A 25,266-nucleotide genomic window follows, 5' to 3' on the forward strand; every position below is an offset into this window, starting at 1 on the left:
GGAAAACAGGTTCATTTATCTTCTACTTACTGTACGACATTCTCTTTTGTACTCATAGTTAAGAGGGACTAGCCATGCCTCCTTGGGAGAAAAGTAGCCTCTCTGCCTCAGACTGTGGACCACTAAAATGGGTATAAGAAAAGTTCATCACAAAAGGCTAGTTGTGAAAAGTAAAATAAGTGAATATTCTAGCCTAGTACCTGGCAAAGAATAACACTTGGAAAATGTTAGCTCTTATTCTTTTTTTATCTTTTTCTTTTCTTTTTTTGGTACTGGGGATCGAACCCAGGATGTTGCACTTGCTAGGCAAGCGCTTTGCCACTGAGCTACATCCCAGCCCTTATTCTTTTTTTAAAGTCTTATGTATTTTCATATTATCTTTAAAGAGTTATACAATGTTTCAATTCAACATGCAGCAATTATTAATTCTTTATAGTGCAAATAGATGAGGAATGAACTTTTTAAAACATAAGAGAATGTAATGGTTTATATTTGGAACCAGGAAGAAAGGCACTTTAAATTTGATAGATATTGGGGCTGGGAAGGTGGCTCAGTGGTAGAGCACTTGCCTTGCATGCTCGAGACCCTGGGTTCGATTCCCCAGCACCACATAAGAAAAAAGCCGGAAGTGGTGCTGTGGCTCAAGTGGTAGAGTGCTAGCCTTGAGCTGAAGAGCTGAGGGACAGCGCCCAGGCCCAGAGTTCAGGCCCCACAACCGGACCCAAAAAAAAAAAATTTTTTTTGATAGATGTTTTTGGTTATATGTGTTTTACTATAGCTTTAAGTCATCTAAGGAAATACATCAGTTTCTTTTTTTTTTTTTGGGGGGGGGTCCGGTGTGGGACCTGAACTCTGGGCCTGGGTGCTGTCCCTCAGCTCTTCAGCTCAAGGCTAACGCTCTACCACTTGAGACACAGCGCCACTTCCGGCTTTTTTCTTTTTGCTTATGTGGTGCTGAGGAATCGAACCCAGGGCCTCATGCATGCAAGGCTCTACCGCTGAGCCACCTTCCCAGCCCTACATCAGTTTCTGTAATAAAGTGGTTCCCAACTTTATTAATGCCTCACTAAGATGAAACTTAAATTTTAACTGATTACATTCATTTAAATTAATTTCTGCCTACTGAGAAAAATTGTGTACTAAAGAATAAGATTGTGTTAGGTAACGTGGAGTTTGGGGAAGAGCCACAAATCACTTAATGTAGAAGCTACAACTTTCTCCCAGCGTAGGACTCGCTCACATTCATTGAGGCATGCTATGGTGGTATATTATCTTTCTATATAGCAAGGTTGATTACTTAAACAAAGAGTCTTTGTAACTACTTTTATGAAGCCTGGCAGAAAATGGTGACTTTTCAGAGTAGTGAGCTCTTTTGAAATAAAGGTTTTTCCCTTCTTAACAGATGAGAAGGGACTTACAGCATTGGGACAGTGCCCTGCAACTGGCCAAACGCCTGGCCCCAGACCAAATACCATTCATATCCAAAGAATACGCCATTCAGCTGGAATTCACGTAAGTCCTCATCTCCATACATTTTAACTGTAGTGTATGCTGCGCATCTTCAGTTATAAACTGCCATGGACTATGAGGCCATCCCTTGACTTAATAAAAAGCCTTTCAGAGAATAGAATCCTTACTAATTGTATATCTGAAAATGTTTCATCCACGCCAGGCACTGTTGGCTCAAGGCAATAATCCTAGCTACTCAGGAGGCTAAGATCTGAGGATCATGTTTTGAAGCCAGCCTAGGCAGGAAAGTCTGTAAGACTCGTATCTCCAATAAACTATGAAAAAGCCAAAAATGGCGCTGTGACTGAAGTGGGAGAACTCTAGTCTTGCGCACAAAGAGGCTCAGGGACAGCACCCAGGAAAGCCTGCTCAAGTTTAAGCCCCACGACCGACAAAACATGTTTCCTCTATACATTTGCCCACTTCTGTCTGCAGCATCAACATCCAAGTTTGGGTCCCCACTTTCAGAGTCTAAATATTGTGGAGAATCTCATGTAGCACAGCAGCTACATGAGTCAGTGTCTCATGAGGGTGACATCCTGTCAGAACCTAACACTTGGAGGACTTGTTGAGTAAGTTTGGTCTGTCTCTCAGTCCATCGAGGCTACTGTAACAGAACACCCACCTGAGGCAGAGGTATTTACAAAGAGCAGAATTTTATTTCTCATAGTTCTGGGGTTGGTAAATCCAAGATCTGCCTCTTGAGCACACCTTCAGCTCTTTCTGGTGCTGGTTACTTTTGAAAAGGGGTCACACTTCCTGCCTGGCTGTATGCCTAAAGGTGTCCCTGCGGTCTGTGTGCAGCTCCTCTGCCCTGACCCAACAACCTACTCAGGATGAGCTTCCCTGGTGCTAACAGTGGCGATCAGAAGCCCCCGAGGCCTCTCAGTACCACCACTGCTTTCATTAGAAGCTCGTGGCTTTGACTGGGTTGGCAGCAGTGGTCTGCTAAGTCTCAAAGTGGGTTAGCGCTCCAGTCTGAAACTATACCAATGAACTAAAGCCACATAGAGTCCAAAATGAAGTCATATTAAAGTCAGTGAGCTGAAAGTAATATAGAGATAAAATGAGAGTTCCCACTTCCCAGTGTAATGTCTCCTGGCTGAGCAGCCTGGGCCCCACATTAGAAATTTCCACTTTGGAAAATGCTGACTGAAAGAGAAGTTCTCAACCTGCAGAAGCACATCACTTCCAAAAAGGAAAACCTGAGTGAGAAACTCACCTACACGGATGGAGTGGAGCTGAGGGAGACCTGAAAACTGCCATCTTCAGAGCTGGTTAATTAGAGTGGAGGAGATGGTTTCTCAGAGGAAGACAGATCTCAGAAACAAAAGGTCATAAGCAAATCACGACTTAAATCATGAAAATAAATGGACATGAATGTGTCTTCTAAATATGTAATTCGACAGTAGTTTCAGTCAGGGATACAGGAACTCTAATCATTGCCAGGTTCTGGATCTTAAACATACCATAAAGACCACATGGAGAAGACCAACAGTGGCACTGCTGAGAGGGGGTGGGGCTAAAGGAGGTGGAGCCTAGTGGGAGGAGTTAGGTCACTGATGGGAGGGCCTGAAAGGGCTGTGGATCCTGGCTCCTCCCCGTCCCCTCTCTGCAGCTTTGCTCCACAAGGGGCTGCCTGCCATGATGTTCTGTTTTGCCACAGGCCCAAATTGACAGGCTTGAACTCGGGGCCTGGGCGCTGTCCCTGAGCTGCTTTGCTCAAGGCTGGCGCTCTACCACTTGAGCCACAGTACCACTTCCAGTTTTTGAGTGGTTAATTGGAGGTGAGAATCTCACAGGAACTTTTTTTTTTTTTGGTCGATTGTGGGGCCTGAACTCTGGGCCTGGGCGCTGTCCCTCAGCTCTTCAGTCAAGGCTAGTGCTCTACCACTTGAGCCACAGTCCCACTTCTGGCTTTTTCTGCTTATATGATGCTGAGGAATTGAACTCAGGGCCTCCTGCATGCAAAGCAAGCATCTACCACTGAGCTACCTTCCCAGCCCCTCACAGGGACTTTTCTGCCCAGGCTGGCTTCAAACCATGATCTTCAGATCTCAGTCTCCTGAGTAGCTAGGATTCCAGGTGTGAGCCACCGGCAGTCAGCTTCAAGTTTTTGTTTGTTTTTTTTGGGGGGGTAAGTTAATTAATTGAAGGTAAGGGTCCCTTGGGGCTGGCTTTGAACCTCCATCCTCAGATCTCAGCCTGCTGAGTAGCTAAAACTACAGACATTACCTACTGGCATCCAGCTAAGTGTTTGATCCTGTAAATTGATTTTTCTCAGGTATTTTGTCGCAGCGATAGAAAGCTGACAGTGTTATGTCATGTATGGTTCCTTTATAGGACCCTCAGTACTGTGCCTCAATGTCTGCCCGCAGTAAACCGATAACAACCCAGATTGTCTCAGTACACATGCTTAAAATTACTTAGCATCTAGAAGAAATTTATTTTTAGGATAATTTCCTTAACCATTAACCAAAAGTGGCCCATAAAATTTACTGTCATTTGACCCCCAAATGCCTAGCATATCACATAGTAAGTATCTTACCCTGTAGCATAATAAGTTGATTTTTTTGAGGCAGGGCCTCACTTTACAGCCCAGCCCTAGCCTTGAGTTAAATGTGTAGCCCCAGAGAGCCTCCGATCACTATCCTGACTCAGTCTCCCAAATGTGGGGATTACAGGCATGCACCACCACGTCCAGCAGCAGTCAGCTATTTTTAATGTAGCAAAATAATGATGGGTTACACTTGGAAAGAATGCTTGTATGTTGCATATCACTTCTTTTATGAGCTGTAGCAACGCAGTAACAGAGGTTACATTTTAAGTTTTGTATATGTAAATAAAATATTTAAGTATGAATTAAAGCTCACTATGATTTTTCTTTCAGGGGTGATTATGTAAATGCTTTGGCTCATTATGAAAAGGGCATCACGGGTGATAATAAGGTAAAGTAAATGAAGATAAGATATACATAGTTTAAAAAAAAAAGATATACATAGTTTTCATGGGTTTATTTTCAACTTCACAAAAAATTCTGGTCTTTTTGGGTGCCAGTGGTTCATATCTGTAATCCTAGCTACTCAGGAGGCTGAGGTCTGAGGATCATGGTTAGAAGCCAGCCAGGGAAGGAAAGTCTGTGAGACTCTTATCTTCCAGAAAACTGGAACTGGCACTGTGGCTCAAAGTGGTAGAGCACTAGTCTTGTGCTCAGGTACAGTGCCCAGGCTCTGAGTTCAAGCCCCACAGTCAATAACAACAACAAAATCTGGCCTTATTTGCCTTGTATTTATTCAATACATCTGGTTGGTAAACCTAAGTTTTCAGTCAATTAACAACTTTGCAACAATAGGTAATTTAAAACACTTAAAATTCTTGAAACAATGATGACAATATCTTTATCCATCTGAAAACAATGTTTTCCATTGTATCCTAAATATAAATTAAAACTAGGGACAGAATTTGTATCTCTTCCCAAACTCAGGCTAATATAACTCAGTAAGAGAGTAGAGTTAAAAAAAAAAAAAAACTTGAAGCCGGGCACCAGTGACTCACGCCTGTAATCCTAGCTGCTCAGGAGGTTGAGATCTGAGGGTCACAGTTCAAAGCCAGCCCAGGCAGAAAAACCCTGAGACTCTTATCTCCAATAAACCACTAGAAAACCAGAAGTGGTGGTATGGCTTAAGTGGTAGAGTGCTCTCCTTGAACTGAAGAGTGCAGGGACAGAGCCCAGGCCCAGAGTTCAAGCCCCATGACCAACCAAAAAACACCAAAAACCTCAAGCCAGGAGCTGGTAGTTCACTCCTATAATCCTAGCTACTCAGGAGGCTGAGATCTGAGGATCATGGTTAGAAGCCAGCCAGGGCAGGAAAGTCTTATTTCCAATAAAATACTCAGAAAAAGCCAGAAGTGGTGCTGTGGCTCAAGTGATAGAACACTAGCCTTGCACGCAAAGAGGCTCAGGGGTAGCACTCACTCTGAGTTTAAGCCCCAAGACTGGTCAAAAAAGAAAAAAAGGTACATCCAAACAATGTGCCTTCCATTAATACTCTAAAGGATGAAAATAGTTGGCCAGGCACCGGTGGCTCACACCTATAATTCTAGCTGTTCAGGAAGCTGAGATCTAAGAATTGAAGTTCAAAGCCAGAGTAGCAGAAAAGTCCCTGAGACTTCGATCTCAAGTTAACCAACAAAAAGCCAGAAGTGGAGTTGCGGCTCAAGTGGTAGAGCACTAGCCTTGAGTAAAAAAGCTAAAGAAGAGTACAAGGCCATGAGTTCAAGCCCTATTACCAGAACACACACACACACACACACACTGAAAATGGTTTCATAGTGTTAACTTGGAAAGCCATTAATCAGCAAATACTTCTTGCAGCGCAGACATTGGTCTTCACCTAATGAAGAGAAGGGATGATTGCTGATTTTGTAAAGCCCCTTAATATATATGTATTTGTCACTGGCCCATTATGAATTCTGTGTGCGGATGTCCCTTTCTCCTTTCTCAATAGGCACTTTGAAAGTAAATTCTATGAAAGTTCATTGTCCTATGTCACCATTCTCATGAAATCTGTGACGGTGAATATGGAAACCACACCCTCTGTGTATTCTCTCATTTCAAAGTTAGCTCAAGAACTTCAAGGTTGTGATTAAAGTTGGTGTGGAAAATCCAGATCCTCTTTCCCCCTGGCATATATATATATGTGTGTGTGTGTGTATATATATATAATTTTTTGGGGGGTCCGGTTGTGGGGTCTGAACTCTAAGCCTGGGCGCTGTCCCTCAGCTCTTCAGCTCAAGGCTAGCGCTCTACCACTTGAGCCACAGCACTACTTGCAGCTTTTTCTGCTTATTGTAGTGCTAAAGAATCAAACCCTGGGCTTCATGCATGCGAGGCAAGCACTCTACCACTGAGCCACCTTCCCAGCCCCTGACTAGCTGTATTTGAAGCATCCAGTAACCACTTACGACTGTTACCTACCATGTCGAACAGAGGAGACAGAAAACATTTTCATCACAGAAAGTTCCATCAGATAGGTTGTTCTAGGTAAAATACAGACACCACATCTTACTAGATGAGATTAGTTATTAGAAAAGTTCTTTAGTTGTCTTCATTATCTTTAATAAATGAAACAAATTCTAAGTAACACATGTACATTTAATCATGCCTAGCAAAGAAATCTTCAATTTGATACATGATTTCCCCTTTTAACTTCATTAGAGCACTTGTCTATAAGGGTCAGTATATTACTTTTTTTTTGGGGGGGGGAAGGGGGTCCGGTCGTGGGGCCTGAACTCTGGGCCTGGGCGCTGTCCCTCAGCTCTTCAGCTCAAGGCTAGCGCTCTACCACTTGAGCCACAGTGCCACTTCCGGCTTTTTTCTTTATGCTTATGTGGTGCTGAGGAATCAAACCCAGGGCCTCATGCATGCAAGGCAAACGCTCTACCACTGAGCCACCTTCCCAGCCCCAATATATTACTTTTTATATAAAACTATAACAAGAAGACATACAAGATAGTCTCCAAACGGTAGTGAAATTTTACTTTAAAAAGTAAAAGATCTGCTGGGCTCCAGTGGCTCACACCTGTAATCCTAACTACTTAGGAAGCTAGATCTGAGGGTCACGGTTCAAAGCCAGCCCAGGCAGGAAAGTCTGTAAGGCTATCATTTCCAATAAACCACTCAAAAAACTGGAAGTAGTGCTGTGGCTCAAATGGTAGAGTGCTAGCCTTGAGCTGAAGAGCTCATGGACAGTGCCCAAGGCCAGAGTTCAAGCCCCACAACCGACAGAAAAAAAAAAAAAAAAAAGATGCAAGCCAGGCACTGGTGGCTCATGTCTATAATACTGACCACTCAGCAGGCTGAGATCTGGAAGACCATGGTTCAAAGCCATGCCAAAGAATCCCTGAGACTCCTCCCATCTCCACAATGACCAGCAGAAAGCAGGGCTAGAAGCACGGCTCAAGTAGTAGAGCATTCACTCAGCAAGTTAACCCAGCTGAGTGAGCATGAGTTCTTGAGTTCAGTCCCCAGTAGTGTCACACACACCAAAAAAGATGCTTATTTCAAAATTGTGAAACTTCCCCAGAAGGATAAATTCAAGTAAACCGCCACAGCTGGGTGGTGTGAAGGGCGTCTGGTAAACCGTCACAGCTGGGTGGTGTGAAGGGCGTCTGGTAAACCGTCACAGCTGGGTAGTGTGAAGGGCGTCTCAGTTTGTCGGTGTTTGCCCTGTCCTTGCAGGAACATGATGACGTGTGCCTGGCGGGGGTGGCCCAGATGGCCATACGAATGGGGGACATCCGCAGAGGGGCCAACCAAGCCCTCAAGCACCCCAGCAGAGTCCTCAAAAGAGACTGTGGAGCCATACTGGAAAACATGAAGGTATCCTTTTCTCTGCATAAGTATCCACGTGGTCTCATGCACAGCAGCTTTAGGATTGTAATCAGCCTGTTCTATTTTTAGCAATTTTCAGAAGCAGCCCAACTCTACGAGAAAGGCCTGTACTATGACAAGGCTGCATCTGTTTACATCCGCTGTAAGAACTGGTAAGGGAGCAGGTCGTGTAGAAAGCAGTGTGTTGAGGGGGCTCCATTTATCTCTTTGCCCCTCTTCCTATCTGTCGGTTCTCTTCCCCCACCAGCACCTGTTTTCCTTCTTTCTTTTTACTGCTTAAATAAACTCATATAAATTACTATGAAAAACAAAACCCCTGTTGTTACAAAGAACTAATGACCTAACCTTCATCTTCCCACCTTGGGTTTGGAGGGCATCAGGGAGCCAAGATTTTTGAAATAGCATGATAACTGTTTTTTGAATCCTAAAAACTAGCATTTGCGGGGGAGAGGGAGGGTTGGTCAGATGTGGTAGCTCACACCTGTAATCCCACTATTTGGAAGGTAGAGATAGGATCCCAATGTGGGGCCAGCATAGAAAAAAAGTGATAGGTCTCACGTGGAAAAAACAAAAAAAAGCAAAAAACCTGGGCAAAAGAGGGCTGGAGGGATGGCTCAAAAGTGGTAGAGCTCTTGCCAAACAAATGCAAAGCCCTGAGTTCAAACTCCAGTACCACTAAAGAACTAACAGTGGTTTCAGCCTGCGGTTGTGGCAGCCCCTGAGCGGAACCGAGGTGCTGACGCCATCCTCCCTGAATCTCTTTCCAGGGCAAAAGTTGGTGAGCTCCTGCCTCACGTTTCCTCTCCAAAGATCCACTTGCAGTATGCCAAAGCTAAAGAAGCAGATGGAAGGTGTGTACCGTTGCTCCTGTTTATACAAATGTAAAATAATGTAAGTCATTGATACTTACAAGCCTGTAAGAATGGCCAAACGACACCTGACAGAAACGCGTCTCCCCTCCCCCGCCTTCCGCCGGCCTGCTGCACCACACAGCCCTCAGTTCTTCCTTTGTGCATTTCAATAGAGACTAGTGCCCCCTTTAATTTCAGACTAAAGATTAAAATCAAAATTCTGGTATTATATGACATGGATGGAGTTAAGTGGTCATCATTTTGTTAAGGAGATTAACCTGAAGATAGAGAGGAAAGAAAAGAATTGTGAACTTCATGCAGATGACAGCAATATTTAAGCCAGAAATCATGAAGAGTTAATACCCGTAATAGGAAAAGAAGCTAAAGACAAGAAGGCACAGCCCAGAGGAGGAAACACAGCTAAGAAACTGTATTACTTCTGTAAACTTGAAAAAAGCATCTACTTCACAAATAATAATCAGAGCATGCTATCATATCTGAAAAGATTCCTTTAAACTAATAACCAGACTGTCAGAATGCACTTGTTATCTGTGATTGATAGAAGGGTAAATTTCTAATATCATTGGAAAGTATCTAGTAAGAGATTTTAAAGGTTAGTAATATCCTCAAGCTTTGGAATAGCAGCCTTTGGAAATAGATGTGTACTAAATGTCATGTTGAAATAGAAAGAAATGAAGAGTTATCCAAACTGAAAAGAGTCCTGGGTGCCATCTAGAGTTGACATAAAGATTTTATAAATTCTGGATTTCCTATGTTTTCTAAACTAATCCTACATTGCTATAATATTTCCCTCACTTTGATCAAGGTAAAAAATAATTAGGTGTGGAGGTCCATGCCCATAATCCCAACACTTGGAAGTTGAGGAAGGAAAACCATACACTCAAGGTCAAGCCTGGGCCACTTGGTGAGACCCTAGCTCAAAAAGAAAATGAAAATAGAAATGACATGACGTCAGATGAGAAAATAAAATTCAATATTGATATTTTAGCATTCATTTATTTTTTTAAAAACCCACAAGAATTTATTTTGGTGAAGAGCTCCTGGGATTTTTTTGTTTTGTTTTTTACGGGGTTTTGAGTTTGTTTTTTTTGAAGAGAAGTTCAAAAAAACAAAACTTACTCATATGCCATTGACATTTTCCTTGTAAGTTGACGGGCTAGGAAGCTGATGGAGTGCAGTGTTTCTTTCAGGTACAAGGAAGCTGTGGTGGCGTATGAGAGTGCCAAGCAGTGGAACAGTGTGATCCGCATCTACCTGGACCACCTCAATAACCCCGAAAAGGCCGTCAGCATCGTCAGGGAGACCCAGTCTCTGGATGGAGCCAAGATGGTGGCCAGGTGACAGCTCACTTGTAGTTTTGAACTGCCAAACACTAACTTTAAAACAATCCCCCACTTCCTCTCCTCATCACATATATATAATCAATCAAAAGGAAGATTTAAGCCTGGCGCCAGTGGCTCACACCTGTAATCCCAGCTACTCAGGAGACTGAGATCTGAGGATTGCTGTTCAAAGCCAGCCCGGGCAGGAAAGTCCGTGAGACTCCTATCTCCAATAAACCACCTGAAAACTGGAAGCGGCGCTATGGCTCAATTGGTAGAGCACTGGCCTTGAGCCGAAGAGCTGAAGGACAGTGCCCAGGCCCAGAGTTCAAGCTCCATGACTGACTTAAAAAAAAAAAAAAAAGGAAGGAAGATTTATTCCTTTTGATTTTTTTTATAGGATCCAGCTGTTTTAATTTAGGCTGATTGTAGCAAGTTTATCAGAACCTGTTTGTCAAGTATAACAGTATCACCTACAGCTGAAATGTATACAACAGTTTGTAACTCCAAAACCATTTTTCTGGTTGAAAAAGTTTGTTTTATAAATCACAAAATTATTTGAAATAACAGTGGAGCTAATAAAAGCACTCTGTCTTAGGTTTTTCCTACAGCTGGGTGACTATGGGTCTGCTATCCAGTTTCTGGTCATGTCCAAATGTAACAATGAAGCTTTCACCCTGGCTCAGCAGCACAACAAAATGGAAATATATGCAGATATCATTGGTAAGTGGCATTGTTTTCCCTATAGTGTTTAACATCTTCTAAAGGTTTTTATCTCATGTGAACACTTGGACTCTTAGCACCTACTGATCAGATTGGTGTTCACAAAACCCTCTTGTGTGCCATTCATATAGAGACACACATAGAGATATTACTTGGTAGACTGCCTAATCCATAGGACTTAAAAATTAGCTACTATCATAGAAAAGGACTGTTATCAAAAATTAAAGTTTTTTGGATGAACTCCAAGAGAGGCTAGATTTCCCAAATCCAGTTATCACTCTGCTCAAATTATAAGAAATGCAGGATGCTTTCAGAAAATACAAATATTTCACAAATTAAAAAAAAATGAGATACAAATTAAGACCATATAGGGCCAGGTACTGGTAGCTCATGCCTGTAATCCTAGCTACTCAAGAGATCTGAGGATCACAGTCCAAAGCCAGTCCAGGCAGGAAAATCTCTGAGATTCTTTTCACCAATTAACCACCAGAAAACCAGAAGTGGAACTGTGGTTCAAAGTGATAGAGCCCTAATCTTGAGTAAAAGAGCTCAGGGACAGCACCTAGGCCTTGAGTTCAAGCCCCATGACTGACACACACACACAAAAAAAATACTATGTGGTTGTAGGGTATTGGTGGCTCACGCTTGTAGTCCTAACTACTCAGGAGGCTGAGATCTGAGGATCAGGTCTCAAAGCCAGCTTGGGCAGGAAAGGCCATGAGACTCTTATCTCCAATAAACTACTCAAAAAACCAGAAGTGGCACTGTGGCTCAAGTGGTAGAGCACTTACCTTGAGCTGAAGAGCTGAGGGATGGTGCCCAGGCCCAGAGTTCAAGCCCCATAATTGACCAAAACAAAAACAAAAAACTATGGTTAGTTTAAAGAAGTAATATATGGTTTTTAAAGATCTGTCATGTCCAAAAAAATTTATGTTCTGAGAATATCTTTCCATGTTTGCAATTATTCTTAGAAACTATTGAAGTAATTTTCAAATTTTGTTTTATAGACTATACAGGACATTATTTGTATTGTTTTTGCTTAATTTCTTGTTGTTTTATTTTTTTAATTTTAATTTATTGTAAATGCTATACAGGGAGATTATGTTATTGTTTTATTGTAGTAAAGCATGCATACATAAAACTTGCATTTATAATTGCTCATTTCTAGGGCTGGTCTAGCTCAGTGGTAGAGGACTTGCCTAGCACAGGTGAGGCTCTAGGTTCAATCCCCAGAAATGGAGGAGAAAAAAGATGCTTATTTCTGTTTCATTAAATACATTCACACTGTTGTGCAACCACTCACCCTGACCAGCTCAAGAACTTTTCCATCTTCCCATACTTAAAATATGCCCATTGATCAGTAACTCCCCACGCTCCTCTTCCCCCAGGGACCCTATTCTACTCCTGTCTGGATGTATTGTGTTCTCCATAGGACCTCTTGTAAGTTGTCCTCCTGGGTTATTTTGCTTTCTACAATTCACAAAATGCCCATTAGAATTGATAGGACCCATGAGAAATTGTTTTCAGTCTTCATTGGAACATTTGTTTCCCAACAAATTGGAGCTAAAGAAAAAGAAAGAAAGCAATACAGATAAAGCAACTTTAAAGCTAGATATGCTGGTGCAGGCTTATAATTCCAGCACTTGGACAGAGATGGTAGGACAATGCAAGGCCAGCCTGGACTATATAATGAGACTCTGTCTCACAAAACCAAGCACTGGGGATATAGCTCAATGGTACAGCTCTTGCCCAGTATACACAAGGCCCCACATTTGACCTCAGCACACACATAAAAAAAATTAGAATTATCAGATAACAGATAATATGTCTGCTTTAACATTACAAATTACAATTGCACTTCAATGATTTCGTGTGTAATGGTTTCCAGGCTGGTAAGGATATAGCATATCCTAGGTAAGAGATGCGTAGATATAGACAACCCCATCCACAAAACACACATCTGCTTCTCTCTACCTTGCTTTATGGCCACCTTTCTCTTAGAAACTCCAGGTCTGCCTGGACTAGAGGCATAGGGCTGTTATCACACTTCAGTATCCTACCAGGAGTAAAGGAAAACAATGCATTGGAACTCCAGCAGCTCCCTCTGTGTTTGGTATAGTCGAAAGGCCTAAACTAAAAGAAAGCAACAATAGAAGGTAATTCGCATCTGATGTCCACTTGAATGTCTTCTTCCCTATTTGCCAAACCAAATGTTCACACCAAGCATTGAGCCAGGTGTGATGGCACATGCCCATATTTCCAGCTACTAGAGAAGGTTGAGGAAAGAAGGTTATGAGGTCAAGGCCAGCCTGGGCTACAAGTGAAATCCTACCAATAGAAAACTAGACTAGATGGGGCAGAATAGAATGAAAAAAATAGAAAACCAATAGAAATTGAAGTAGACTAGAATATTGCTGGGGAAGAGAAATGGCTTCTGGTTGTGTTGGGACTGCGTTCTGAAGCTGACTAATTGTGGGAGTTCAGAGTAGTCCTGTTGTTTCAAGAAAAAGATTTGGATAGAGAGAATGATAAAGTCTTGGAAGGCAATAGCACACCAGAACTAGATTCTCCAAAGATCTTATTTCCTGTCCTGACTGCTGCTGAGGGTGAAAAGATGGAGCAGAGTTACTACTTGGAGTAATCGTAATGAAGGTGTTTTGTGATGAAATCAGAGACGGATAGTAGCATTGATGTCTGCTCTTAAAATGTATACATTACTCCTTTTAAATCTTTTTAGATTAGCAATCCAAGGTAAATAAGTTCTGCCTAGATACTCAACAAACTTCTTTTGTAGGTTCTGAAGACACAACTAATGAAGACTACCAAAGCATTGCCTTATACTTCGAAGGGGAAAAAAAACATCTCCAGGCTGGAAAATTCTTCCTGCTATGTGGCCAATATTCACGAGTTAGTATTTGCTTAAAAAAAAAAAAGGCTGGGAGTCGGTGGCTCACGCCTGTAATTCCAGATACTCAGGAGGTTGAGATCTGAGGATCTCGGTTCAAAGCCAGCTCAGGCAGGAAAGTCCGTGAGACTCTAATCTCCAATCAACCATCAGAAAAACTGCAAGTGGCGCTGTGGCTCAAGTGGTAGAGTACTCGCCTTGAGCTGAAGAGCTGAGGGACAGCACCCAAGCCCAGAGTTCAAGCCCCACAACAACAACAACAAAAAAAAAATACCCTTGCCAGACGCTGATGGTTCATGCCAATACATCTTAGCTACTCAGGAGTTTGAGATCTGAGGATTGCAGTTCAAAGCTAGTCTAGGCAAGAAAGTCTGTGAGACTCTTATCTCCAGTACATTATCAAAATATCTGGAAGTAGAGCTGTGGCTCAAGTGGAAGAGTACTATCTTTGAGAAAAAGTAGCTCAAGAACAGTGCCCAGACCCTGAGTTCAAGCCCCAGAACTAGCAAAAAGAAAAGGAAAAAACAAAGCAAAACACCTGAGAGTCCACAGAAGTAATCAGAGGAAGTATTATTAGATTCTAGAATGCTCCCACACACCCCAGATTTGAAATCTTTGTTGGGAGTACTGGGAGTCAAAACCAGGACTCTGGCATACTTAGCACATGCTCTTCTACTGAGCTACACCCCCTGTCATCTTCTTTCCTAAAATCTCTGTCCCTTTCATTCTACCAAACATCCACTCAGCCCATCCCAGGTGACCTTGCTTTTAACTAATGCAGCAGTTTCCTGTTTCCCCTGTGTTTAGTTTCTCTGCCTGAAATCATTCATCATTTTGTTTCCCAAATAGAACTTGTGTTGCTTAAGGCAGGGACATGTATAAACGATGTAGCTGTGCCTTGCCTGTGTGGCGGGGAAGGGACTGGAGGTTGTACAGGCTTTGCTTAAAGTGGACAACTCCTATTCAGTCTGAAAAATTATCACGATACACAGTTCTGGGCCTTGGGCCAAGATCATGATGTTTTAAGACAAACAAAAGTCTGGGTCTCCTCATTTTTTAAATATTGGCCCAGGTATAATTAATACCACATTGGGTAAAGAAAAACATATTTATGTATGGACCCAACCTACAGGCTGCCAATGCGTTGTTTCTCTCTTCTTAGAAAAAAAGTTGAGTCTTGGCTGACTCTCACCACTTAATCAGCTAGCCTGAGCTTCCCAGCCACAGCCCGCTGTGTCTGGCAGCATCCTACACTAGACTCTTACAGTGAGGCCTACACTGGCCTCGTCCTCCGTCTTCTGCCAACTGCCTTCACTGTCTAACAGAGCTTCCCATCCTGTAGGGTTTTGCTATGTGTCACCCCAATCCACAGCCATCTTTGCTGCCTCAAAGCAAAACCAACTGTTTACGACACTCATTTGTCTGTTAAACTGTTTAATTTCTCCACAGGTGGGATGTTCAGGAATTGCTTAAAATAAGTGACTTGTTATTAGCATCCCATAACACAGATCTCTCCAGTTAGACTGTACCTAACTCAGACATATCATACCCCTCCTGACATTCTTAGCAGGCTATGGGACAGACCCACGTGCATAATCTTTTGTCAATGAATAGTTGAAAGAATGAATGAAAATCATCTTCCTATTGCCAAATATGTTGGCTCAGGCCTGTAATCCCAGCACTGAGGAGCCCAGCCTAGGCTACATAGCAAAACCCTGTCTCAAAAGCTTCCTGCGGAATGAAGGCACATTTTTACATTTCCATTTCCTCAGTAATCAGATCTAAACTTCAGAAGGTTAATTGGACTCTTCCATTTTTTTTTTCAAAACAAGGCCCAGCCTTTGAAATATGTGGTTAAGACTCCACATTGTGCAAGCCTCCAGTTAAGATGAACATATTTTGGCAAACTATAATTTGTGAAAAGCACTCTAATTTGTGTGAAAGCTTTGTTTATCTCAGTGTGAACACACTGAAAATTTTTTCATTGTTATATATTTCTCCTGTAGGCACTTAAACACTTCCTGAAGTGCTCAAACTCAGAAGATAATGTGGCAATAGAAATGGCAATTGAAACTGTAAGTAAACTCTAACGCAACTTTCAAGACTACCAATATTTTTTTAAGTTTTTGAGGAAATTTCTGAGTATATGCAAAAGTAGACCAACCAACGCAACAGTCTCACGAACTTCTGACCTCTAGAATCTGCTCAGCCCTACTTTTGTCACATCGTACCTTCCTTTATTTGGGATTATTTTAAAGCAAATCAGACATCACTTCCTTTCCCCAAGTATCTATATCTAAATGATAAAAAAAAAAAACCACCTGCAACTATTCATTTAGGTGTAACTTGCAATTAGTACAGTTCACAATTCACAGGGCCTAGTCTCACAACTGAGTTAATGTCTTCATACATGCACTTGTGTAACCCTGACCTATCAAGCTCGCTTTGTCCCGTCTCCCCTAGTCAGCTCCCCTGCCAAGCTAACCACAGTCCTGACTCCTCCTCATTGTGTGGTTTCGCTGAACCTCAAAGCACCAGAACCATGCATACAGGCCTTTGCTGTCTGCTTTCTTTCTGTCAACATTGTGTCTGGAAATGAATGGGTCTCGTCATGTTGCATGTGGCGGTGGTCCATTCTTACTCATTGCTGGGGAGAATTCTATAAAACTATACAATGATTTATTTACCCGGCACTCTATTAATTGGCATTTGGGTCAGTTCTGGCTTGGACATATCACGTCTTTTGCTGGAATAAGCACTCAGCTTTACTGGGTATATAAACAGAATTTAAATTATTAGGTCATAGGTATACATATTTTTAGCAGTAAATAGTAGATACTACCGAGCATTCTTTCCAGACATCTTGGTTGCTGCACATTTTTACCAATACCTGTTAACTCTTCTAGTGGATGCATAGCAATACAGTACAGTATCCCATTCACTTTTATTGATATTGAGCAGCTTTGCACGTGTCTATTGGCCACTTGAATTTCCTCTTCTGTCAAGTGCTATGTAAAGTCTTTTTTTCCAGTTTAGAATTGTACCATCTCGTTCTTACCAATTTGTATGATTTTCACACATAGTAAGGAATGAAGTCTTTTTGTCAGATAGATGATTGTGAAACCTCTTGAGCTGCGTGCCTTCTGAGGTCTGAAAGTGTCTTGATGAACAGAATTCTTACATTTTAAAAAAGTCTAATTTGTTAGTGCTTATTAGTCCAAATTAAGAATGCTTTGTCTATCTTATAGGGAAGACATTTCCTCTGTGTTTTCTATACAAATTTGATTGTTTTGGCTTTTTTATTTAGGTTTATGCCCCCTTTTGTGTATGGCATACAATCGAGATCAAGAATCTCTTTTTTTTTTTTTTAGCTATGTCAGTTGTGGGGCTTGAACTCCTTGAGCCTTTCTGCTCAAGGATAGCTCTGGACACTAGGTCAAAACCTAGTTGACCTAGTGCCACTTATGAAAATGTCATCTTCACTGGGCGCTGGTGGCTCACGCCTATAATTCTAGCTACTCAAAAGGCTGAGGATGATTCTAGTTCAAAGCCAGCCCAAGCAGGAAAGTCCATGAAACTGTTACCTTCAATTAACCACTAGGAAACCAAAAATCCAAAATCCAAAAGTGGAGCTGTGGCTCCAAGTGGTAGAGTGCTAGCCTTCAGCAAAAGAGCTCAGGCATCCAGGGCTGGAGTTTAAGCCCTGTGACTGACAAAACAAAAAGGGCAATAAAATGTCATCTTCTCCCCACTGAAGTGCCATGGAATATTTGTCATAGATGAAATGACCAAACATATGTGTGTGTGTTTTCTTTAGTTTCTTCTCTTTGTTTAGTTATATGTCCTTACCCCCCCTCTTGTTATATATTATATATAGTATATATAGTATGTATGTATATGTGCTATATATATTATGTAGTATATTATATAATCATCTTCCTTTTTTGGGGGGGGATCCGGTCGTGGGGCCTGAGCTCTGGGTCTGGGCGCTGTCCCTGAGCTCTTCAGCTCAAGGCTAGCACTCTACCACTTGAGCCACAGCGCCACTTCCAGCTTTTTTCTTTTTGCTTATGTGGTGCTAAGGAATCAAACCCAGAGCCTCATGTATGCAAGGCAAGCGCTCTACCACTGAGCCACCTTTCCAGCCTCATCTTCCTATCTCTATGAAATACCTTATTGTTGGTGATGGTGGTAATCGTGGGGTTTGAACTCAGGGCCTCGGTACTGTCCCTCAAGGCTGACACTGCCACTTTTGAGCCCCAGTGCCACTTTTGGTTTTTCTTTTTTTTGGATATGAGTCTTAGGAACTTTCCTGCCTAGGCTGGCTTTGAACTTCAATCCTCAGATCTCAGCTTCCTGAGTAGTTAGGATTATAGGTACCCAGCTTCTGTGAGATACTTTTACGTACAGTTCATCCCTTTTCCTCAGCAGCTTCTCTTTTCTCTTCTTGCATAAGTTTATAACAGTGAAATCGCTGGGGTTTTTCTCTTATGGAACAGGTTGGCCAGGCCAAGGATGAACTGCTGACCAACCAGCTGATCGACCATCTGATGGGCGAGAGTGACGGCATGCCTAAGGTACAGGAGGCTCTGCTTTGCAGGCTGCTGATTTGTGGCTTTACTTTATTCAGCCCTGTTCTCACCTGCGAACTCATCCCTCTGAAAATGGCCACCAGTCCTGCAGACCATCCCTGCATTTTAGAGGCCATTACATGTGTTCACTCATTAGAGTTGGCATCCACCTGTGAAAGAGCCAGATCCTCACCCCTACCAAACACTCCTCACCACCCAGGCTTCCTTAAATATTAGTTTGGTTTATTCTGGGAAAATGATCATTGAAACTATGACTTCACATTAGGAAAAGGGTTGTGTTTTTGTTTTTTGTTTTTGTCAGTCGTGGGGCTTGAACTCAGGGCCTGAGCATTGTCTCTGAGCTCTTTTGCTCAAAGTCAGTGCTCTACCACCTGGAGCCATAGGGCCACCTCCAGTTTTCTGGTGGTTAATTAGAGATCAGAGTCTCACAGACTTTCTTGCCCAGGCTGTCTTTGAACCACGAGCATCTGGATTAGAATACATTTTATTTCCAAACAAACGAGAAACAGGTCAGGCACAGACCCTGAACCCAGATAAGGGTGCCCTGGATCCTAGCTCTGCCCTTCTGCTTTGTTTCGAAGTTAGGGTGCTAGCCAGGCCTCCTCGGGTGCCCTGAGCACGAACTGAGTTAGCATTTCCTACCTTCTTACACTTCTAATGGCACTAGCCTCTTCACACTCAGCCAACTGCCACCTAATCAATCCTCAGTTACTGGCAGACGACCACTATTCTAACTGAAATGGCGAAGTACAGGTTTTTCTCCCCTTGACTGATGAAGAAATTGAAGTTTCTCTAATGGCTTGCGTGGCAGGATGCCAAGTACCTGTTCCGTCTGTACATGGCACTAAAACAATACCGAGAAGCTGCCCGGACTGCCATCATCATCGCCAGAGAAGAACAGTCTGCAGGTAGGTTCCTTGGTTTTGTTGGGTTTTGTGGTATTGGAATTAAACTCAGCCTCACGCAGGCTAGGCCAGCACTGGCTCTCTGAGCTACATCTCCAGGTCTGGGTCCCTAATATATTTTAATAGCCAGATAGTAGAATCAGGCTCTACCTCTTTCCTACCCTCGCCAGGAAAACGTAGCAAGTTTCCAGTCTAAGGCTAAGGAGAAGGCCACTACTAGAATTCAGGGACCTGGATGACTGGATGAAGGCCTCCTCTCCGGAACCTCACAGTCTCGATCTCTGGGTCAGTGACCTCTGACCTTTCCAGTCCTCAGCCCCTCCTACAGACACACAGCACTTCTTTCCAGTCCATGCATTAGCATTATCCATCTGTGACGTGTTGCTAAGTAGAAGATCATTATGTCGTATTATTATGGATCTGGCCTTTAGTGTGCTTTTATTTATTTGTGTTTCTTCTGGCAGTACCTGGATTGAACTCTAAGCCTCTTGCTTGCTAGACAGGCGCTCTATCACTTGAGTCATGCCTCCAACCCCTGTATACCTTGGTTATTTTCAAGTTAAGATTCTCACTTTATGTCCAGGCCAGCCTGAGCTGTGGATCCTCCTACTTGTGCTTCCTGCTGTTGCTGGAGGAGAAGGAAGACTCATGGCGCAGTGCCCAGCCTTTTCTCCCCCTGTAGCTGGCTGACAGGAGCATGCCAGCACACCCAGCCACTGGCTGAGATGAAATGTTGGCACTTTTCTGCCCAGGCTGGCGTCACACTGCAGTCCTCCAGTCTCTACCCCCCAAGTAGCAAGGATTACAGGTGTGAGCCACCACACCCAGCTCAGATCTGGCTCTTTATAGAGCCACGTACAGAATCTCTAAGTGGTTCTGTTCATTCATATGCTCCATAAATACTTGTAGATTAGGCCAGAGAATTAGTTTATCTTCCAGTTGTTGCAAATCAGATCTTTTTGATGTTCATAAATATGGAACACAGTTTTAGGAACTATGTAACTGGGCGCCAGTGGCTCATGCCTGTAATCCTAGCTACTCAGGAGGCAGTTCTAAGGATCTAAGGATCAAGGTTCGAAGCCAGTCCTGGCAGGAAAGTCCATGATACTTTTTTTTTCTGCCAGTCCTATGGCTTGAACTCAGGGCCTTGGCGCTGTCCCTGACCCTCTATGTGCTCAAAGCTAGTGCTTCACCACTTAAGGTAGCACTCTACCACTTGAGCCACAGTGCCACTTCTGGCTTTTTCTGTGTATGTTAGTACTGAGAATTCAAACCCAGGGCTTCATGCATGCTAGGCAAGCACCCTACCACAGAGCCACATTCCCAACCCCCATGAGACTCTTACTTCCAGTTAACCACAAAAAAACGGAAGTGGTGCTGTGGCTCAAAGTAGTAAGAGTGCTAGCCTTGAGCAAAAAAGCTCAGGGACAGCATCCAGGCCCTGAGTTTGAGCCCCACTACTGACACCAAAAAAGAAAGAAAAAGAAAGAAAGGAAGGAAGGAAGGAAGGAAGGAAGGAAGGAAGGAAGGAAGGAAGGAAGGAAGGAAATATGTAACTAAAATGCAACAGTGGTATTCACTATGTTGAAAACAAACTATACAACTTGTATATGGGGATGAGAGAGAAAAAACTGGGAGAGAGTGAGGGAAGAAGTGTACTTTTTTTTTGTTTTTTGCCAGTCTTGGGGCTTGAACTTAGGAGCTGGGCACTGTCCCTCTCTGTGCTCAGGCTAGTGCTTTACCACTTGAGCCACAGCGCCACTTCTGGCTTTTTTGAGTATTTTCTTGGAGATAAGAGTCTCACAGGGACTTTTCTGCCTGGGCTGGCTTCAAACGGTGATCCTCAGATCTCAGCCTCCTGAGTAGCTAGGATTACAGGCATGAGCCACCATGCCCAGCAAGAAATGTACTCTTTATCTGACTATGTAACTATAGCCCCCCTGTACATCACCTTTATAATAACAATAAGAATTTTAAAAAGAAAGTACATAGCGAAATAAGTCATAACTTGATTCCGCTCATGTTGCTCTGACACCTACGGTCTGTCAGATGAGTGCTAGATGCTCAGCCGTCAGAGAGAAGGCCAGTTCTACCCTCCAGCTCGCCATTAGATGGGAGAGACTGAAAGCAGGTTCAGAGTTGTTCTCTGCGGTGACAAGTGCTAGACTAGGGAGAGAAATGTGATAATATCATTAAAGGTGACAGGATCAACACCCCCACCCCCACCCCTCAGCCCCACATCCTGAAGGCAGGGGACAGAGAGTGCTGGGGAATGGAGAGAGAAATCCACAAAACCTCCAGCTGAGTTCAAAGGCCCAGACAGCCATCCATGAAGAAAATGCTCCCTGCCTGGGGAGGCATGGATGGGCCAGAAAGGGAACGGGCTTTTGTTTTTGCAGTGCTGGGAATTGAACCCAGAGCCTCTGCAGCTGCTCTACCACTGTGTCCTTAGAGGGCTTCCTACAAGGTGTGTGCCCTTGAGCTTGAGATGCGGCCTGAGGTTTTGCGGCAACTACTATCCAAACACAGCTCCAGAGGAACTGACCAGCCCAGGGCGGTGGGAATAACGGGCATCAACACTAGGCCTGAGCTGCCAGGCCCGTGCTCACGCCTGCAATCTTAGCTCCTCTAACGGCTGAAATCTAAAGACTGGGAGTTGAAACCCACCATACAAGAAAGCCTTGAGTAAAAAATCTCAGGGGCAGTGCCCAGCCCGAGTCCAAGCTCTAGTGCCAGGAAAAAACAGAAAACCAGCAGTGGGCCTGAGCAAGAGTTAGAACTGGAAGGATCGGGGGAGGGAGGGGGCAGGAGGAATCCCCTGAGAAACAGTATGAAAGCTAGAAAGACACAACTTTTCCCCAGAGGAACTGACCAGTTTGGGGTTTTTTTGGGAGGTGGGAAGGGCGCAGTATTGTTTTTCATTTTTTTATCCATTGTGGGGCTTAAATTCTGGGCCTGGGCGCTGTCCCTCAGCTCTTCAGGTCAAAGCTAGCACTACCACTTGAGCCATATTGCCACTTCCGCCCCTTTTTTTGTTGTATATGGTGCTGAGGAATCAAACCCAAGGCCTCATGCATGGGAGGCAAGCACTCTACCACTGAGCCACCTTCCCAGCCCGTGGTTTTTTTGTTGGTTGTGGGGCTTGAACTCTGGGCCTGGGTGCTGTCCCTCAACTCTTCAGCTCAAGACTAGCCCTCTACCACTTGAGCCACAGCGCCACTTCCAGTTTTCTGGTGGTTTATTGGAGATAAGAATCTCATGGACAAGCCGGGCGCTGGTGGCTCATGTCTGTAATCCTAGCTACTCAGGAGGCTGAGATCTGAGGATTACGGTTCAAAGCCAGCCCGGGCAGGAGAGACTGTGAGACTCCTATCTCCAATAAACCACCAGAAAACCGGAAGTGGCGCTGTAGCTCAAGTGGTAGAGCGCTCGCCTTGAGAAGAGCTGAGGGACAGCGCCCAGGCCCAGAGTTCAAGCCCACGACGGACAAAAAAAAAAAAAGAATCTCATGGACTTTCCTTCCTGGGCTGGCATTGAACCATGATCCTCAGATCTCAGCCTCCTGAGTAGCTAGGATTACAGGCATGAGCCACCGGTGCCCAGCTAGGAACTGACCAGTTTAAGCATCAGCCATTAAAACAGGCAAAACTGCTGAGTGACTGTGTAGAAGAAATGGCTATCACAGATCACATAATGAATAAATTCACTTATAAAGGGCCAAAAAAGCCCTCTAGTATCCTCCTTGACAGCAATGTGATCTCCCACCTCTCTTGAAGGAAACTATCGGAATGCCCATGACGTTCTTTTCAGCATGTACGCAGAACTGAAATCCCAGAAGATCAAAATCCCCTCTGAGATGGCCACCAACCTCATGATCCTGCACAGCTACGTGCTTGTGAAGGTGAGGCCCCGAGGGGCGGGGCACGGGCTGCCAGGACTTCCCACCCCGTGGCATTTCCTCCGGCCACTGCTTCATGGAGGAGAGCACTGTCCTAGGTCTATTGTTCAGGGTTAAAAGCAATAACAGGCTGACTGTAATGTGCTGCCCTTTGTGTATAAAGAGGAAAAAGGAATGCATAGCTACTGTTGCAAACAGAATGAGAAAGACAGACTGAAAAGACCAGAAATGGTTTCCTAAAGGAAAGAGAGGCCGGCTACCAACGGCTGAACACACAGAGCGGAGGACAGCAGACAGCGGACTGGCCCTGCTCATGTGACCTCCTGAGTGACTCCCCCTTTCGCATGGCTTTCGCATCTTACCACAACTTGATAAAGTTGCTGATGATCCCCCAGGAACAGCCAGGAGGAGATGAGCCAGGATTTGAATTCATGCCAGGTGTTCTAGGGCAGAGAACAGTGTGCGATTCGGGCCAGAGTGCCAGGGAGCAGCTGGTGGAGGAGACAGCCCGGAGAGCTCAGCCAGCACAGGCTCAGGGCCCCAGGTCGGCCCTGTTCTAGACCCCAGTCAAGGCGTTCGGGGGGAATAAAGCAGAAACCAGGGCTAATGTAAGACTGTAAGTATAACTTGTTTTCACTTCAGATTCACGTGAAGAATGGAGATCACCTGAAGGGGGCACGCATGCTCATTCGCGTGGCCAACAACATTAGCAAATTCCCTTCACGTGAGTACTCTGGGCCAGTGCAGGCCCCACGCTCCCAGCTCCACCTGGTAACTCAGCCCACACCAACCCTACGACACAGTGCGGCCTGCTCTCCAGGACCACCTCAGCCTCTCTGACTCTTGTGCATGTTTTCCAGAAAATAGTTTCCTAGAGAAAACCAGGCCCAGGCAAAAGCTATTGGATGCCCTTCCTGTGTCTCCCACAGAATACAGACCAGTGGTCCCCAGTGTGTGCGAACTAGAGCCAGGGCTGTACTGGTCACAGAGCTCTCTGCCATCTGCACGTTCCCAGCACTCAGGTATCCAACAGAAAGCACACTGAGGAGATGTGGGGCACACTGCGTCCCTTGTCAGTTGGGGAAACTGGTGGGAGCTCTCCCCAAATCCAAGGTTCCCAAGTACAGGCCAGAGGCCCAGCACTCAGGCAGATCTTTCTAAGGTAGCTGTGCTGAGCTGATGTGCAAGGGAACTTTTCTGCCTAGTTCGTTACATTAGTGTACTTGCATTTAACCACCATCAGCCCACGTGGTCAGTTGTTAAGTCTGATTCTGTTTTCAACCACAGTCAGACACCTCCCCTAAGAAAGATCTCATTGTTCTCACCATTATTCTAAAAGATCTGTCACACACACAAAAAGAGTTTGGCTTGTTTTTGGTGGTTTTTTTGGACAGTTAACCGGGGTTTGAACTCAGGACCCTACTTGCTGGCTTCTTGCTTGCTCACATAGCATTCTACCACTTGAGCCCTGCCTGAAGTCCAGCCTTCTGATGTTTAGAGATGAAGTCTTGCTGACTTTTCGGTCCAGACTGGCTTCAAAACATGATCCTCCTAGTCTCAGCCTCCTAAGTAGCTAGTATTACAGATATGAGCTAGTAGAACCTGGCATAAAATTTTTAAGTGAATAGATTTAATGTGACAGGTATGAGCAACCCTTTTCTATAATAGGCCAGATGTTCTTTGTACTATTACGCTAATAAAAGTTAGAATTTAATTAGTAGCTTTTTTTTTTTTTGGCTCGTGGGGCCTGTACTCTGGGCCTGGGCACTGTCTCTCAGCTCTTCAGCTCAAAGCTAGCACTCTACCACTTGAGCCACAGCGCCACTTCTGGCTTTTTTCTTTTTGATTATGTGGTGCTGAGGAATCGAACCCAGGGCCTCATGCATGCAAGGCAAGCGCTTTACCACTGAGCCACCTTCCCAGCCCCCAGCTTTTTTCTGTGTATGTGGTGCTGAGGAATGGAACCCAGGGCCTCCTGCATGCGAGGCAAGCACTCTACCACTGAGCCACCTTCCCAGCCTAGCCCATCCTTCTTTTTTTTTTTTTAATTGTGAAAATACTGTACAGAGGGGTTACAATTACATGGGCAAGATAATGAGTACATTTCTTATCAAGCATTGTTGCCTCCTCCTTTGTTTCCCCTTCC

At 44.1% G+C, this 25,266-nt stretch overlaps 1 protein-coding gene across 1 annotated transcript in view; it reads left to right on the forward strand.

Moving 5' to 3' along the window:
• The window catches only part of Wdr19 (WD repeat domain 19), a 52,328-nt gene that overhangs the window by 22,936 nt on the left and 4,126 nt on the right, over positions 1 to 25,266 (forward strand). Inside the window, exons 18-30 of the mRNA XM_013008903.1 lie at positions 1,403 to 1,512; positions 4,400 to 4,457; positions 7,751 to 7,891; positions 7,973 to 8,055; positions 8,671 to 8,754; positions 9,966 to 10,112; positions 10,696 to 10,820; positions 13,615 to 13,727; positions 15,732 to 15,800; positions 18,225 to 18,302; positions 19,129 to 19,225; positions 22,999 to 23,123; positions 23,763 to 23,927. Coding sequence (XP_012864357.1) covers positions 1,403 to 1,512; positions 4,400 to 4,457; positions 7,751 to 7,891; positions 7,973 to 8,055; positions 8,671 to 8,754; positions 9,966 to 10,112; positions 10,696 to 10,820; positions 13,615 to 13,727; positions 15,732 to 15,800; positions 18,225 to 18,302; positions 19,129 to 19,225; positions 22,999 to 23,123; positions 23,763 to 23,927 — 1,395 coding nt within the window. The remainder of the gene's footprint in view (positions 1 to 1,402; positions 1,513 to 4,399; positions 4,458 to 7,750; positions 7,892 to 7,972; positions 8,056 to 8,670; positions 8,755 to 9,965; positions 10,113 to 10,695; positions 10,821 to 13,614; positions 13,728 to 15,731; positions 15,801 to 18,224; positions 18,303 to 19,128; positions 19,226 to 22,998; positions 23,124 to 23,762; positions 23,928 to 25,266) is intronic.

This window comes from Dipodomys ordii, unplaced genomic scaffold, assembly GCF_000151885.1.
Source record: "Dipodomys ordii isolate 6190 unplaced genomic scaffold, Dord_2.0 Scaffold8, whole genome shotgun sequence".
Classification (NCBI taxonomy): Eukaryota; Metazoa; Chordata; class Mammalia; order Rodentia; family Heteromyidae; genus Dipodomys; species Dipodomys ordii.